Raw genomic sequence first — 15,342 nt, 5'->3', positions numbered from 1 at the left:
AGTGTAAGCCAGCAGAGCTCCATCTAAAAGTTGCTGGACTCCCAACGCCCCAAATCCCTGACTGTTGGCCATGCTGGTCAGATGAGAGAGCTAGGGGGGAAGCCTTCACTTTGGCTTATTCTGCCCTAGGAGAAGATTGGCAAAATGTTCTGCATCTGTACAAAACTGCAGATTCAAAAGCGTTTCTGTATCTCTAGCAGTTTGTGCGGATGAAGGGAATTCGCCAGGCACAGCTTGACGTGCAAGGAGAAAAGGGGCCAGTGCAGAATAGAACCATAGAATCGTATAGTTTGAAGGGAACCCCAAGGCTCAACTAGTCCACCCCCCTTGTCATGCTGGAATCTCAACTAAAGCATTCAAGACAGATGGCCAAGACAGCAAGAATGGGAAGATGCAGCACTCCAGATATCGAAGGGCTACCACTTCCATCCTCTTTGATCATTGGCTATGCTGGCTGGGACCGATGGAAGCCAAAATCCAACAACATTCAAAAGGCAGCAGGTTTGCCATTTCTGCAGTGCAGGGCATTTTATCATACGCCTGTTAAAAATTCCCTGCTTTAGAGAACTTATTTAATACATAGGAGCCCTTAACATCATTTTAAAAAGCAGCTTTTGGGTTTCTAGCAAAGTCCAGTGTGGCCTGAGCCACGGGATGGCTCATCGCATGAATCAGGAAGCTTTGGCCTTCCAGATGGGGCTGAACTCCATCTCCCATAAGCCCCGGCAAGCATAGCCAATGGCCAAGGATGATGTGAATTGTAGTTGAGTAACACTGAGGGAAGGGGGGGGGAAGGTTTCCCACCTGTGGTTTATCAGAAAGGGACTGTGGTAATGCTATGGAGACAATGCAACGCTCAACAGACTCTTTGGCATCTTCATAGAAACCACAATGCCCAGAATTCCTTGGGGAGAAAATAGCAGTGAAGCGAGTGATGAGGCCATTGTAAAGCCATTTAGAAGCTGGTTCACTCAGTTGCGTTTATTCCTTGATGACTCAAGTTATCAACACCAGACTCTCCAAGTGCCCCTATTTTCCAGGGACAGTCCTGGATTTACAGAAGCCGTCCCAGTTTCTGATTTGATCCTGGAATGCCCTGCTTTTCCTTAGGACATCCCTGTTTTCATATGAGAAATGTTGGAGGGTATGGAGTTAAATGATCCCTGAGCCGAGGAGATAACTATACAACCTTTTGAAGACATCTGAACCCTGTATCAGGAAGTTTTTAAATGTTTTCTTACGTTTTTTATATATGTTGGAAGCTACCCAGAATGGCTGGGGCAACCCAGTCAGGTGGGTAGGGTATAAATAATGAAATAATAATAATAATAATAATAATAATAATAATTATTATTATTATTATTATTATTATTATTATTATTATTATTACTATTACTAAATAGGGCACCTCTATTTTCATTGAAGAAATGTTGCAGCGTATGCAACACCCATCTGTGAACAAGTAATGCCACACCATCACCACAGATCAAGCTTTCAAAAGGTTTCGGGCACAAACATTTCCGAAGAGACATTTCAAAGGAAAACATCTGGAAGCTGGTCGGTGTGCAATTCTGCAGCAAGTAGCCCAAAGGTTCAAAATTGCACGGTGTGAGTTGCCCCATTGCCTGTTCAGTTGAGGCTGAGAGGGGGGAATTGCAGCTGCCCCACTGTTGCTGGACCCCAGTTGCCATCAACGCCAAGCCAGCAGAGCCAATATGAGGGATCATGGGAGTTGGAGTCCAATAACATCCAGATAACCACAGATTCCCTGCCTAGGGGCTGAGGCATGAACAGGAAACCTATTGCTCAGGAGAGCTATTGCTCAAACTTATTCAAAGGCTGGGGAAACGTACATCACTGAGGTGTTAGTAATCCCTTGCCCCAGGGTGGATTTGCTCAGTAAATGCGGGTCACCCTTCTTGCTCATCAGGCCGCAGCCTAACTGGGATGGCCTCCCGGCTAATTATAAAAGCCAGACTACACAAGACTGCCAGTTCTGAAATGGTGTGTTTTCCAACAGCTGCTTTTTTAAGAATGAAAAGTCCTGGGGGAGGCAGAAGTTGGAAGTAGGGGGTTGGGTAAAGTCCAGCTGCTTAACCCTCTCCCTTCTTGCCATCGGGTATCCTCTCAAAACCAACTCCCAGCAGATTTTCCAGATGTGGGGGATAAATAGGACCCCATGGGAGAAAAACAACAGAGGTACGTTTTTGAGAGGACAATGATGGGCAGGGAAACAACCTCCGGAAGAAAGAATCGTGGAATCTTCCATCACACGCAGTTTGGCTCAAAAAATATATATCAAGGGTCACCTGGTTCCCCCTCCCCCTCCTAACTTTGGTTTCTCCACCAGGGGGCGCTTCAATGCTCCTGCTGCTCAAAGATGGTGGCAAATGTCCTGAAAGAAAAAGAGAAGAAAGGGTTTAAATTAGGGTCTTTCATTACAATCCTTTTGCTTATTTCTGGTCAACAGCCACCTATCCTGCACTTTCCCCAAGGGGCCACAGCTGCCTACATGGAATGAGCAGGCAGTCTCCTTTCCAAACAGATGCCTGTCCTAGATCTGAATGCCTTGAGACAGAGAGACGTCATATTGTTCCCATTTCACAGACGAAGAAAACTGAGGGCCGAAAAGAAAGAGTTTCCCCAGCTTTATGTGGCAAGCTGAGACAAGATTAGAGGTTAAAGCTGCAGGATCTCTGCTGGATCCTGGCTGTCCTCTCTGCAGGGGTAGAGTCTGCAACACAAGGAAAGGGGAGGAAGTAGATTTGGGAGCTCAGCTGCTGCCTCTCCTTAGGATTCGAATGGGATCCAGGGCTGCTACTTACTGAAATAAGGCTCCAGATAATTCATCCACGATGCTCCCTGCAAAACACAAAACAGAACAAATCAGGATTTGCTGTTCCTAGGGCACTTACCATCTGCTCATCTTGAGCTTACGTCTCCCCATTAAAACAAGCTTCATGAAGTTGTTTATTGCTGTGTTTATTGCTTATTTCTTGGCAAGGAGCATGAGGGACATAGACCGTTCAGCCTATTTTCTCACAATCATTCTGGGGGTGGAGAATGGCTGAGTGGAATATGTGGCGACGTCGGCCGAGACGACACAGTGAGCTAGATGGCTCAGCTGAGATTTGAACTCAGGCCCTTCCTTGCCACTGCCACCCGCACCCAGTCCAAGTCTGACACTCAATCTGCTAACCCAGAGGTGGTCAGACAGCAGGCTTCCCGGATCTACTTCAATTTTTACTCAAAAACCCAAGACCCACAAACTGGAGCCAGGTGCAAACATGCCCTTAGGCTCAGTACACACCATACATTTAGAGCACATTTAAATTAAAGAATCCTAGGTTTACAGAGCTATAGTTTCCAGCACCCTTCACAAACAACCGTTTCCATTACTCAGGGGAGGGGGGTGTACTTTTAACGTACGGTGTGCATGTAGCCTAAAATTAAGGAACAGGGTGCCTCTGAGCATATCCTTAGCCATGGATAGGCAAACTAAGGCCCAGGGGCTGGATCCGGCCCAATCGCCTTCTAAATCTGGCCTGTGGACGGTCTGGAAATCAGTGTGTTTTTACATGAGTAGAATGTGTACTTCTATTTAAAATGCATCCCTGGGTTATTTGTGGGGCATAGGAATTTGTTCATCCCCCCCAAAAAAAAATAGTCCGGCCCCCCACAAGGTCTGAGGGACAGTGGACTGGCCCCCTACTGAAAAGGTTTGCAGACTCCTGCTCTGTACTGTATATAAAACTAAAAAAAAAGTTAAGGGTATCGTCGATGTTAGTAAAGAAACAGCGATTTGGATGTGCTATAAACATGCAACACCAGATGGCGCCAGAGGGCAGGAAATTTTAAAACACACTTTTCCATAGGGATTTCTTTATTTTGTTATAACAATCCAGTGGGGGTACGCAGGGGTACGTGTACCCCTAAACATAGGAGTTCGTTCATTCCCCCCCCTTCAAAATATAGTCCGGTCTCCCACAAAGTCTGAGGGACAGTAGACCGGCCCCCTGCTGAAAAAGTTTGCTGACCCCTGTCCTTAGCCAAGGACTTTGTTTTGCGTACTGGCCGCTGACTTACCATACAAAAACCCACTCCTGCTTCCTCCCCACCCACATATTTCTTCACCTCAGCAGCCAAACTTAGAAAAGAGGCTTTCCCTCACTGCTAACTTGCAGGGTCTCCTACAAATCATGCAAGAGGTCTGCCGGTAGATCCCACCTGCCCACGCCAACGCTAAAGCCGCAAAGGGGGAAACCAACTCACCGGGTGCACAGGCCGCCTCACACACAGGGCAAACGTAACAGAAATGGCAATACTGCAGAGAGAGATAAAAGGAGTTACCTCCGGCAGGGCACTGCTGTGGTTAAGGTTCACGAAACCAGAACAGCAAGGCTGGGGCAAAGGGAGGGGTGGGGAGGAGGGAAGGGCAAGTTTGTGGCACCGACCTGGCAGCTTGCGCAGTATTCGCTGCTGTCTCCTTCTTTGCAGGGGCACTTGTCACACTTGTCACAATCCTGGGGGTGGAAATTCAGGAAAACTTAGCTGAGTCTGTTTGGGTGGCAAGTCCTCAGCACAGCTCTCCTTGTCTTGCATGCCACAACCAAACCACTATGCCCATGCCATGTGACGCCTTCAGAATGGTGGATTTCTTGTTTATTTTTTGCAGGCATATTTGGCAATCTCTCAAAGGACCTGTTGATGGCATTTTGCCATTGTACTGTGGAGAGTGTATTAACTTATGGTCTCTGTGTGTGGTTTGGGAGCTGCACGGCCAGGGGAAAAACAATGCTGTCCAGGGTTGTAAAGACTGCAGAGAGAATAATTAGGTGCACTCTCCCCACCTTAGATCAAATCTATGCTTCCAGTTGCCATAAGAAAACTGAAGATAGCGCAGGACAGTACGCAGGATAGCTTCTGCCTTCTGGAAGAAGGTATAGGGTTATAAAGACCAGGACTAGCCGCCTGAGAAACAGTTTCTACGCAAATGCAATTTTGGTTCTAAACGCAGTATAAGGAGTCTCTATAGTATATTGTATTTTAAAATGGAGTTTCAGAGTTTTTAGAGGTTTTTGACGGTTTTATGTAGATTTTCAATTTCATTGTTCTGTATGGGACAATGACAATAAAGATATTGTACAGTGGTGCCTCGCAAGACGAAATTAATCCGTTCCGCGAGTCTCTTCGTCTTGCGGTTTTTTCGTCTTGCGAAGCATGGCTATTAGCGGCTTAGTGGCTATTAACGGCTTAGCGGCTTTAAGAAAAAGGAAACAAACTCGCAAGAACTCGCAAGACGTTTCGTCTTGCGAAGCAAGCCCATAGGGAAATTCGTCTTGTGGAACGACTCAAAAAACGGAAAACTCTTTCGTCTTGCGAGGCATTCGTCTTGCGAGGTACCACTGTATATCGTATATCGTTGCGGTTGCAATACTAGTGCATTAGTGGTAAATTCATACAACATTTCCCTTTATTAGTTGTTCCCTGGCATTCTTGCATTCTTGCCATCTGGAAGGGCAACCTTGCACTATAGACAGTGCTTTTTTTCTAAAAAGGTGTTTAGGGGTACTCTCATTTTGATGCAAGAAAACCACCATTTTATAGTTCAAATCGAGAAAAATAAATATAGTACATAAATGGGCAAAAGTACAAAGATTCACCAAATGTTTAGGGGTATGTGTCCCCCTGCGTCCCCCCAGAAAAAGCACTGACAATAGCACAACAAAAGAAGGACCAAAAACAACAACTACAAGCACCCCAAACAAGAACATTTGCAGTATGAAAAGTTACAGAGCTGCAGCAGGAAGTTACAGGGCATGCACTGGTTGGAAATGAAGCGGTGTCTTTATGCTTTTCTTAATGGTATTTAGAACACAGCCTTAGTTTGGACAAAAAAGGAGAGGAAAAGATATTTGATATTAAGTTTTGTATTTTTCTAATAAAGTTTATGCCAAAAAAGGGGGATTCAATGAAGCAGTATCATACCCTCCAACATGATGAATCCCCAAACCGAGATGCGCACCTTTGTGGCTGTGCATGAGTCATGTGACTCGTGCGAGATCACAGAGCCCAAAATATGCATTCCCCCCAAAATGCACGTTTTGGGGCTCGGCGCAAGATTCGTGGCCCCGAAAAAGCACTTTTCTCACAGCAAGATCTCAGTGCCCAAAATGGCCCTCATGCACTTGCATGAAAAACATGGGATGTCCCAGTTTTCCCAGGGCATTTGTGGGGTATGCAGTATGTCCACTCCAAAACTTTTGCAGAAGTAAACAGTGTTGAAGGTGGGGTCATGTGTAACTGGCCCAATATCATATTGGGCGCAACTAATCGTGAATGCACAATAACCCTGGAGGGTCCCAATAGAGCCACAGGGAGCTTTGGGTCCATTTTGATTGGTCTACCCTGACTGACAGTGACTCTTCTGAGCATCAGGCAGGGGTCTTTGCCAACCCTACTGGGAGACTGAACCATCTGCATGCTAAGAAGTTCTGCCGCAATTCCCCGATTCATCCTGGTCCCTCAACACTAGAGTTATCCTTCTCATCACCACATAGGAAACCACCATCACCAGAACCCCACTGAAAATATTATTTTGCAGTTCGTTCTATATTTCCGTTTCTGGATTCTGAGCCTGTTTGTCCCTGCAAAAAAGATCTGAAATTGCCAAACCGCAGGTTCCTCAGCTGCTTTCAGCTGGCTGCTCAATCAAAACAGCTCGCTTTCCTGCATTGAGTTCTGCATCCATCCTTTTCTCTTCTCCCTCTCTATGGGATAACCTCTGGCCCTCCAGGTGTTGCTGAACTACAGCTCCCATCAGCCCTGCCCACTGGCCCTGTTTGCTGGGTCTGGTGGGAGTTGAAGTTCATCAGCGTCAGGCGGGCATAGACTTGTACTGTATGTAAAACTCCTGCAGTCACATGAAATTCCAGGAGAAAGTGACACGCAATTCTAATTTTTTTAAAGAGACAGGCTATGATTCACAAAGCGTACTCTCCCTTTCCTAGTTCTTCCCTGTGCCCCAACTGCCTAGTCCTCAAGATACAGCTGGCACCTTCCCCATCGCCCACGAAGGCTCCTGTGTCTTTAACAGGCGCAACAAAGCAGAAATCCCGTGGGTGAAGTTCCTTTCCGTCGCCTTGTCAACAGGCTATGAAACTATTTTACAGCAGTACATACGAAACTGTCAGACCACCGGGCCAAAAGCCATGCTCCTGCAGACTTTTGAGTTCATTGACCCCTTGGTGAGCAAATAAACTGACATCGACCCGAAGCCAAACTCGGAGGGATGCAAACAGAGTCAAGAAATATTGATCTATAATCAGCATTTGTTAAATCGTGCATCTAACAATACCAGGAATCATAAAATGTTTCCTACACATCCCACGAAGGAATACTGGTGTATTGCTAAACTGTCATTTTAAACACAGAGGTCCAAGGGAGGTGCACTCTGCACATGCCCTTTATTCTGGAGGCTCATAGTTCCTGGTTAAATTTTCCATACTGTAGCTCGTAAACTTCTTTCCCAACTTCTTTTCTATCCCTCTGTGGGACGGCTGAATATCCCTGCACTGCAGGGAGGGTTGGACTAGAATGATTCCCTTCCCACTCTACAATTCTTAACATGGTGGGGAAGACCCAGGTTAGCTGTACTAACTAGATAAAGGTAAAGGGACCCCTGACCATTAGGTCCAGTCAAGACCGACTCTGGGGTTGCGGTGCTCATCTCGCTTTATTGGCCGAGGGAGCTGGCGTTTGTCCGCAAACAGCTTCTGGGTCATGTGGCCAGCATGACTAAGCCATTTCTGGCGAACCAGAGCAGCACACAGAAACGCCGTTTACCTTCCCGCCGGAGCGGTACCTATTTATCTACTTGCACATTGACATGCTTTCAAACTGCTAGGTTGGCAGGAGCAGGGACCGAGCAACGGGAGCTCAGCCCGTCGCAGGGATTCAAACTGCCGACCTTCTGATCGGCAAGTCCTAGGCTCTGTGGTTTAACCCACAGCGCCACCCGCGTATCTAGCTGTACTAACTACCAATGGGCAATTCCAAGGCCCTGTAGCTCTGTATCTTTAAAACAGACCTGGACCAGGTAGCCCTTCAAACAGAGGACACCTTCAAGTCGAAGACTGTAAAGTAGAAGATGGGGCCTCCCTAGATCACGAATCTTTATCTGGTGTATAGTTTTGGCGCCGCATCCATAAATCTGGGGAGGAAGAGGGGTTTGGAGGCAGGGACCAGGCAAAGAAGAACACAGGAACAACCACAACCCGTCTCTGAGCCAGACCTTCAGAATGAGCATGCATGTAATAGGTTGTGGCAAGATAAGGCAGACTCTCATCAAAGGCATAACGGCAAACAAGGACAGGAAGAGGGAGAAGCCATGGCAGAGTTAAGCCCAGGCTGCTTCCATGGAGAGATGAAAGCAGACCTTCCTCCTCCAGAGATCCAAAGGGAAGGAAAAGTATGCCGACGTATTGTAAAATCCACACACTGGCCGGTAGGGTGTCTCATCAGAAGGCAATGAGAAGGAAAATTATGCCTGCTTCAGGGGGAGCAGGGAAAGCAGTCATGTTGCGGATTAATGGGCGACCGGACTAAAGCAGGAACAGGCAAAGATATGAGGCATGCAGGAAGAGACCCTTAAGGCTCGACCACAAATGGTTTGGGCAGTCAAATCCCACCCTGGAGAGCTGAGCAGGTATGCGGGCGAAGGCTTCTCCTTCGTTACCTTGCAGAAGGCACAGTAGTGGCACAGAGAGCCTGCCTCGTACTCTTCCTCGTCCTCGTCGTCCTCATCGTCTTCCTCTTCTTCAATGGAAAAGAAAGACATAGATACAGATGCCCAGAAGGGTCCCTCCCGGTGGGGGAGGGAGGAGGTTCTAGAGGGCAGCTGGGAGCCCCCAGGTGGTTCTGGGGGCCCAGTGTGTTGGTGCTAGAGGGGAGAAAGTTGGGCTAAGCAAAGAGGGACGCCAAGTGTGTGGGGAAAGCCAAGAGCTTCTCTGTGCGGCCTAGCTGGCAAAAAGAATGGGGTCCTTCGAGGGAAAGGGAGGGCAGCCACAATTTATGGGCCCTTGGGTGAAAGCCAGGGGCCGGTTACCCCTAAAGAAAGCCAACATGGCCTCATCCCACCCCACCCACTAAGCTTCTCTCACCTTCTCCCTCTTTGTGGTGCTTCTTGGCCTTGTCATGGCCTTCGTGCCTGGGGCGCTTGTGTTTGTGCCCTTCATCCTCATCTTCTTCCTTGGACGTTGTTTCATCAGACTCATCTTCCTCATCACCATGGTGATGGTGATGGTGGTGGTGCTCTTTGCCCTCGTCAGCTTCCTTATGGTGATGGTGCCTGTGGGCCTCTTCCTGGTCATCGTCATCATGGTGATGGTGATGACTGGCATGCTCTTCTTCTTCTTCTTCACTGTCATCATCATCCTCATGGTGATGGTGGTGAGCATGATGTTCATGATGATGGTGTTCCTCTTCCTCACTGTCGTCATCGTCATCATCGTCATCATCATGGTGGTGGTGGCTACCATGATGTTTCTGATGGTGGTGGTCGTGTTCATCATCATCATCGTCATCTTCATCATCATCATGCTCGTGATGGTGGTGATGGTCACCATGATGTTCGTGATGGTGGTGATGTTTGCCATGGTGGTCATCGTCATCATCGTCATCATTACCATCATCATCATGGTGATGGTGGTCACCATGGTGTTCATGGTGATGTTTGCCATGGTGGTCATCATCGTCATCATCATCATCATCGTCATCATCATCATGGTGATGGTTACCATGGTGTTCATGGTGATGATGATGCTTTCCATGATGGTCATGGTGGTCATCATCATCATCGTCGTCATCATCGTCGTCATGGTGATGGTTACCATGGTGTTCATGGTGATGATGATGCTTGCCATGGTGGTTATGGTGGTCGTCATCATCGTCGTCATCATCATCGTCATGATGGTGGTGATGGTCACCATGATGTTCATGGTGCTGATGATGCTTGCCATGGTGGTGGTCATCATCATCATCGTCGTCATCATCATCGTGGTGGGAACTGTGGTGATGATGGTGCTCTGCATGGTGATGTCCAGTGTGGTGATGATGGTGTTCCTCATCATCGTCGTCATCATCATCATGGTGAGGATGGTGGCCTCCTTGGTGATGCCCTGCTTCATGAAGGTGGCTGGCATGGTGATACTGATCGTCGTCATCAGCATCATGCTGTCCATGGTGGTGATGGTGTTCGCCCTCATGCTGGCTTCCGTGGTGGTGGTCGTGGTGGTGGTGCTGTTCCTCTCCCAGGGCTCTAGGGAGCCTGAATGAGCAGAGCAGGACCAGAAGGAGGCCCATTGTCAGGGCCTTCCAGGAAGCCATGGCAGAAGGGGGTGGGTGGAAGCAACACACTCAGAAGTCTCAGAGGCAAGCAACTCGGAAAGGCCGTCAGCCCGCAAGGAGAGCTAAGGGGTAGGAATATACAGTTTCCAGCCCACCGTTTGTATGAGCGACGTCTACAGCTGGCCTAGATTAGCCCTTCAGCCAACAGCCAATGGCTGCCCAGCCCAGCCTCCAAGATAGATGAGAGCACCAAGCCATGGGCCCTGCCGTGCCCTTATATGAAGTGGCTGGGCTGGAGGGGGTGGGGAGGAAAGGAGAGGTATCTAAGCTGCTTGCCATAGTGCAAGGCTATTCTTAGCCATTCGGAGCAACTGTGCCTCACTCCCTCAATGTGACAGGGAAGCCAGCAGGGTTTCAGTTCAGAGGAGGCAGAAATAAGAGCCAGGACTCCTGGGTTCTCTGAGAGAGAGGGCATATATGCATGTGTGCATGTGTGGTTTAGTGCGCTAGAGAAACTGGAAACTCAGAATCTTGGTTTATCTGGCACCTAGGAGCTAAAGCAACAGGCCTAAGACCCTGTTTCCTGAAAGGAGAGGAAGGCCTGATGTGTTTACGGTCAATATCCGGATATTATTGAATCAGGAGAACAGCAGGGGGAGGACAGAAAATGCCCCTTTTAATCCACGTGGTTTATTATTTGCTGGTGGAAATTTTTCTTGTTTGTTTGTTTGTTTCGTTCAGTCTAAACTCTGGGAAGTGAGTGATTTTATCTTATGCCTACACGGAAACAAATCAGCATTGATGATGGATAGATAGATGATAGAGATAGATAGATAGATAGATAGATAGATAGATAGATAGATAGATTATCATCTATCTGTCTATTATCTATCTATCATCTATCTATCTATCTATCTATCTATCTATCTATCATCTATCATCTATCTATCTATCTATCTATCTATCTATCTATCTATCTATCTATCTATCTAGATATAGGTAGATAGATAGATGATAGATATAGATAGATAGATAGATAGATAGATAGATAGATAGATAGAGACAGACAGACAGACAGACAGACAGACAGATAGATAGATAGATAGATAGATAAAGATGATAGATAGACAGACAGTCTATCATCTATCCCCTCCGATTTTGGATGGTTAAAGTGGTTAGGCCGAACTCCCTACCACCACGAAAGATGCCATCTCTGGGTTTTACGAAAGGCAGCAGCCCTATCAATTTTTAAAGGAAGCCCAAGGATATAGCGATAGGAGGAGGCTTACAGGGAGGTAAGACGAACCCCTGCTTTTCAGAGAGGAAAAGAAGCGACTCAGGAGCCAAGGTGATGCTCCAGAGCATTTTAATTTTTTGAGAGGCAGCGTTCCTTGCAGCGTCAGGAATGTGCTGATGGGTCCCCGCGGTTGAAACCGAATCCACAGAGCTGGCCGAGATCTATAAATACCTGCGCAGCCCTGCAGTGACCTGGATCATTCCTGCTGGTGTCCTGTTCTCCAGATGACAGTGCAAGAACTGCCCCTGAACAGGTCACAATCCCCTCAGGAGGAGGATGGGGGTGAGACCTGGTTTTGTCCAACTTTTAATGTGAACCTATCTAATCCATGTGTCCAGAAACATAATGCACTCCCAAACCAGAAATCTGCACTTTTCCAACTGTGTGCACAAAAAAATATGTATGAATATTAGGGGAAAGTGTGTCTAAAGACACATATACTGTATTTTCCTGTGTATAAAACGCCCCCGTGTATAAGACGTCTCTTTTTGGGGACTAAAAATTGAGAAAATGGGGGGAGATTGCCCCGTCTATAAGATGAACCCAAATTTTTAGCATAACTTTTTAATTTAAAAAAACCCTAGTTTATACACGGAAAAATACGGTATACTTGGGGTGGGCATGTACTAAACGAAGTTATATTAGGGAACATGGCTTGCAAAAATGTGCACATGAGGCAAAATTACACACACACACACACACACACACACACTTGGGAGAAATGAGTGCTAAAATGCTGACAATTTTTTGAGAGGATTTTTCCTCCCCCTTTAATGCAATACGATGCACAAACGTGGGTAACTAAAGACTGATATAGAAGAGAACCACAATTGACAGATTTGTCCATCGCGATCGCCGCAAACAATCAGGCTGAACCGAATGGGACTCTTGGAGGCACCTAGAACCAAGGTTGTCCAAGTCAGGTTTTGGGAACTGTTCAGTCAGGGTTGCTGCACTCACACAACCACAATATTGAGAGACTCAGCCAGAAGTGTGTAAGGGGACGAAGGAGGGTGATAAGGAGTTGGGAGACATTGCAAAGGCCCTCCTCTTTCCCTTCACACCAAGAAGCCACCAGGAAATGATGTCCCCACATGGGGGCAAAGGCAAACTAGAATGCCCAGAACTCTCAGATTGGTCTTACCTCCCAAACCCCCTGGATTGGCCTTGAGTGAAGAGCAGGGAGGTGGAGATTCCCCTCAGTGTTCAGAGGGCCCCCTGTGTCACATTGGGACATTGCACAACGCTGTGCATGGGCTCCCTCAATCTTCTGCAGAAGATGGCGCCTCTCGTCTCAGGCATCATACAGGCCATCCTGCCCGAACTAGCAGTCATACGTGTGTGTGTGTGTGTGTGTGTGTGTGTAAGACATAAACCTAAAAATAATAAATAAGTGTAAAGGGTTGAGGGAAATGATATACAATGAAATGAAAAGGACGTTTAAAAGAACATTCATAAAAAAAATACCCCAGAAGCTTTCCTCTTGGGAATTATAGGGACAGTACTAGATAAATTAGGGACGCGGGTGGTGCTGTGGGTTAAACCACAGAGCCTAGGACTTGCCGATCAGAAGGTCGGCGGTTCGAATCCCCGTGACGGGGTGAGCTCCCGTTGCTCGGTCCCAGCTCCTGCCAACCTAGCAGTTCGAAAGCACCTCAAAGTGCAAGTAGATAAATAGGTACTGCTCTGGCAGGAAGGTAAACAGTGTTTCCGTGCGCTGCTCTGGTTCACCAGAACCGGCTTAGTCATGCTGGCCATGTGATCTGGAAGCTGTACGCCGGTTACCTCGGCCAGTAAAATGAGATGAGCGTCTCAACCCCAGAGTCGGTCACGACTGGACCTAACGGTCATGGGTCCTTTACCTTTTTACTAGCTAAATTGTATAGAAATTTATTCATGTATGCAACTGCAGCGGCAAGAATGTTACTTGCCCAAAGATGGAAAGAAGAAGAAGAAGAAGAAGAAGAAGAAGAAGAAGAAGAAGAAGAAGAAGAAGAAGTAGTTGTTGTTCCAGCAAAGGAAGAATGGATACAAAAACTTATGGAATATGCAGAAATGGTGAAACTTACCAGAAGATAAGAAATCAAGATAACAAACTTTTTACAAAAGAATGGAAATATGTTTATTGAATATTTACAGATAAATTGTAAGCAGATAAAAACACTGGCAGGATTATTGTAATAACCTGCAGTTACATAAGAGTATATATATTTAAAGAAGATAAATAAATGAGTAAGTGAATTTGTATATGCAGAAGATATTGAAAATAAATTTAAGGAACCGCAGAAAGAGGGGGAAGGAAGTCAAGTTTTAAAATGTCGAAATGATTGTGAAATCAGTGAAATGTATATATCTGAAAAGTATAAATAAAATTATATATATATATATTTGTGTGTGTGTGTGTGTGTGGTTGAGGAGAAAGGGGAGTTGCAACTTTATTTACACCTCCATATGATCTCAAATGGCAACGTTTTCCAACAGAATCGGTTTGCACCTTTATCCGGGAGACACCCAGCAGTCATCAGGCGCGAAAGAGGGACAAGCTCCTGCACCTTTTATAGTTGTGCAGAAGAGGGAATTTCAGCAGGTGTTATATTGCGTGCCTGGCTAAATCCCCTCGAAAAACCCTATTGTATGATGAGGAATCCAGCGATACAAGGAAAGGAAACAGAGCTTAGGCAATGAAGGCAGAGACAAAGGTTACCAACTGTTACGTGTTTGTGGGTGCACAGGACACCCTAAATTCCAGATCAAACTAGTGCTAGACCCGAATGTCTTATTTGAGCTGTGTGCTAAACACTTCTAGGAAGTGAAGGCTGCGATGTTGCACAATGAATGAAACAGAAGTCATGTACCTTTCTGATCGTCAAAATGACAAAATGTAAACGCACTCCCACATTTCACTCATTCACCACCACCACATACACACACTCAGTGCCGGATTTACGTATTAGCTAAACAAGCGATAGCTTAGGGTCCAACTCTCTTGAGGGCCCCCCAAAATTTTCAAGGGGGGAAAAACTGTATTAATTGTATTTCAGCTCAACAATTTGATAAAATACATATTTTGTTATGTGCAAATGGCTTTAGATACCTATTAGGTAAAGGTAAAGGTACCTCTGACCATTAGGTCCAGTCGCATATGACTCTGGGATTGCGGCACTCATCTCGCTTTCAGGCCGAGGAAGCCGGTGTTTGTCTGCAGACAGCTTCCAGATCATGTGGCCAGCATGACTAAGCCATTTCTGGCGAACCAGAGCAGCGCATGGAAACGCTGTTTACCTTCCCGCCAGAGCTGTACCTATTTATCTACTTGCACTTTGACGTGCTTTCGAACAGCTAGGTGGGCAGGAGCAGGGACCGAGAAACGGGAGCTCACCCCGTCACAGGGATTCGAACTGCTGACCTTCTGATCGGCAAGCCCATGAGGCTCAGTGATTTAGACCACAGCGCCACCCATGTCCCTTAGATACCTATTAGGTCCACAAATTAACATATAGCATATATTCAACACACAAAAACAGCGACAATTTGTTGTTGACAAAGGACAGCTGGACATATAAAGGGCCCCATTACCTTCAGTAGCTTAGGGCCTCGTCAGACCTAAATCTGGCCCTGTACACACTGATTCTCAAGCATACATGCAGGTCCACAGCGCTCTGCCCTCCCGCACACCTGGCCTTACAAATTCACACCAA

At 46.6% G+C, this 15,342-nt stretch overlaps 1 protein-coding gene across 1 annotated transcript; it reads right to left on the bottom strand.

Moving 5' to 3' along the window:
• Positions 1–2,225: 2,225 nt before the first annotated feature.
• On the bottom strand, positions 2,226–10,560 carry HRC (histidine rich calcium binding protein). The gene is made up of 6 exons (XM_081166544.1): positions 9,162–10,560; positions 8,738–8,817; positions 4,455–4,523; positions 4,273–4,324; positions 2,826–2,862; positions 2,226–2,395 (listed from the first exon to the last, which is right to left on the bottom strand). Exons 1-6 carry the CDS (start codon positions 10,384–10,386, stop codon positions 2,359–2,361), a joined length of 1,500 nt encoding a protein of 499 aa, XP_081022670.1. The 5' UTR covers positions 10,387–10,560; the 3' UTR covers positions 2,226–2,358.
• Between the last annotated feature and the right edge of the window lie 4,782 nt (positions 10,561–15,342).

Source organism: Podarcis bocagei (genome assembly GCF_964188305.1).
Source record: "Podarcis bocagei genome assembly, chromosome: 13".
NCBI classification, from domain to species: domain Eukaryota; kingdom Metazoa; phylum Chordata; class Lepidosauria; order Squamata; family Lacertidae; genus Podarcis; species Podarcis bocagei.
The sequence above is the reverse complement of the archived record's forward strand: the minus strand, read 5'-3'. Positions and strand labels throughout refer to the sequence as shown.

Excerpts from the sequence above, each read along its gene's own strand:
- HRC (XM_081166544.1), bottom strand. The coding sequence starts at position 10,386 with ATGGCTTCCTGGAAGGCCCTGACAATGGGCCTCCTTCTGGTCCTGCTC. Across the intron at positions 2,863-4,272 it reads TGAGGCGGCCTGTGCACCCG|GGAGCATCGTGGATGAATTA; the intron begins GTGAGTTGGTTT and ends TGTGTTTTGCAG. Across the intron at positions 2,396-2,825 it reads TTATCTGGAGCCTTATTTCA|GACATTTGCCACCATCTTTG; the intron begins GTAAGTAGCAGC and ends TTTTTCTTTCAG.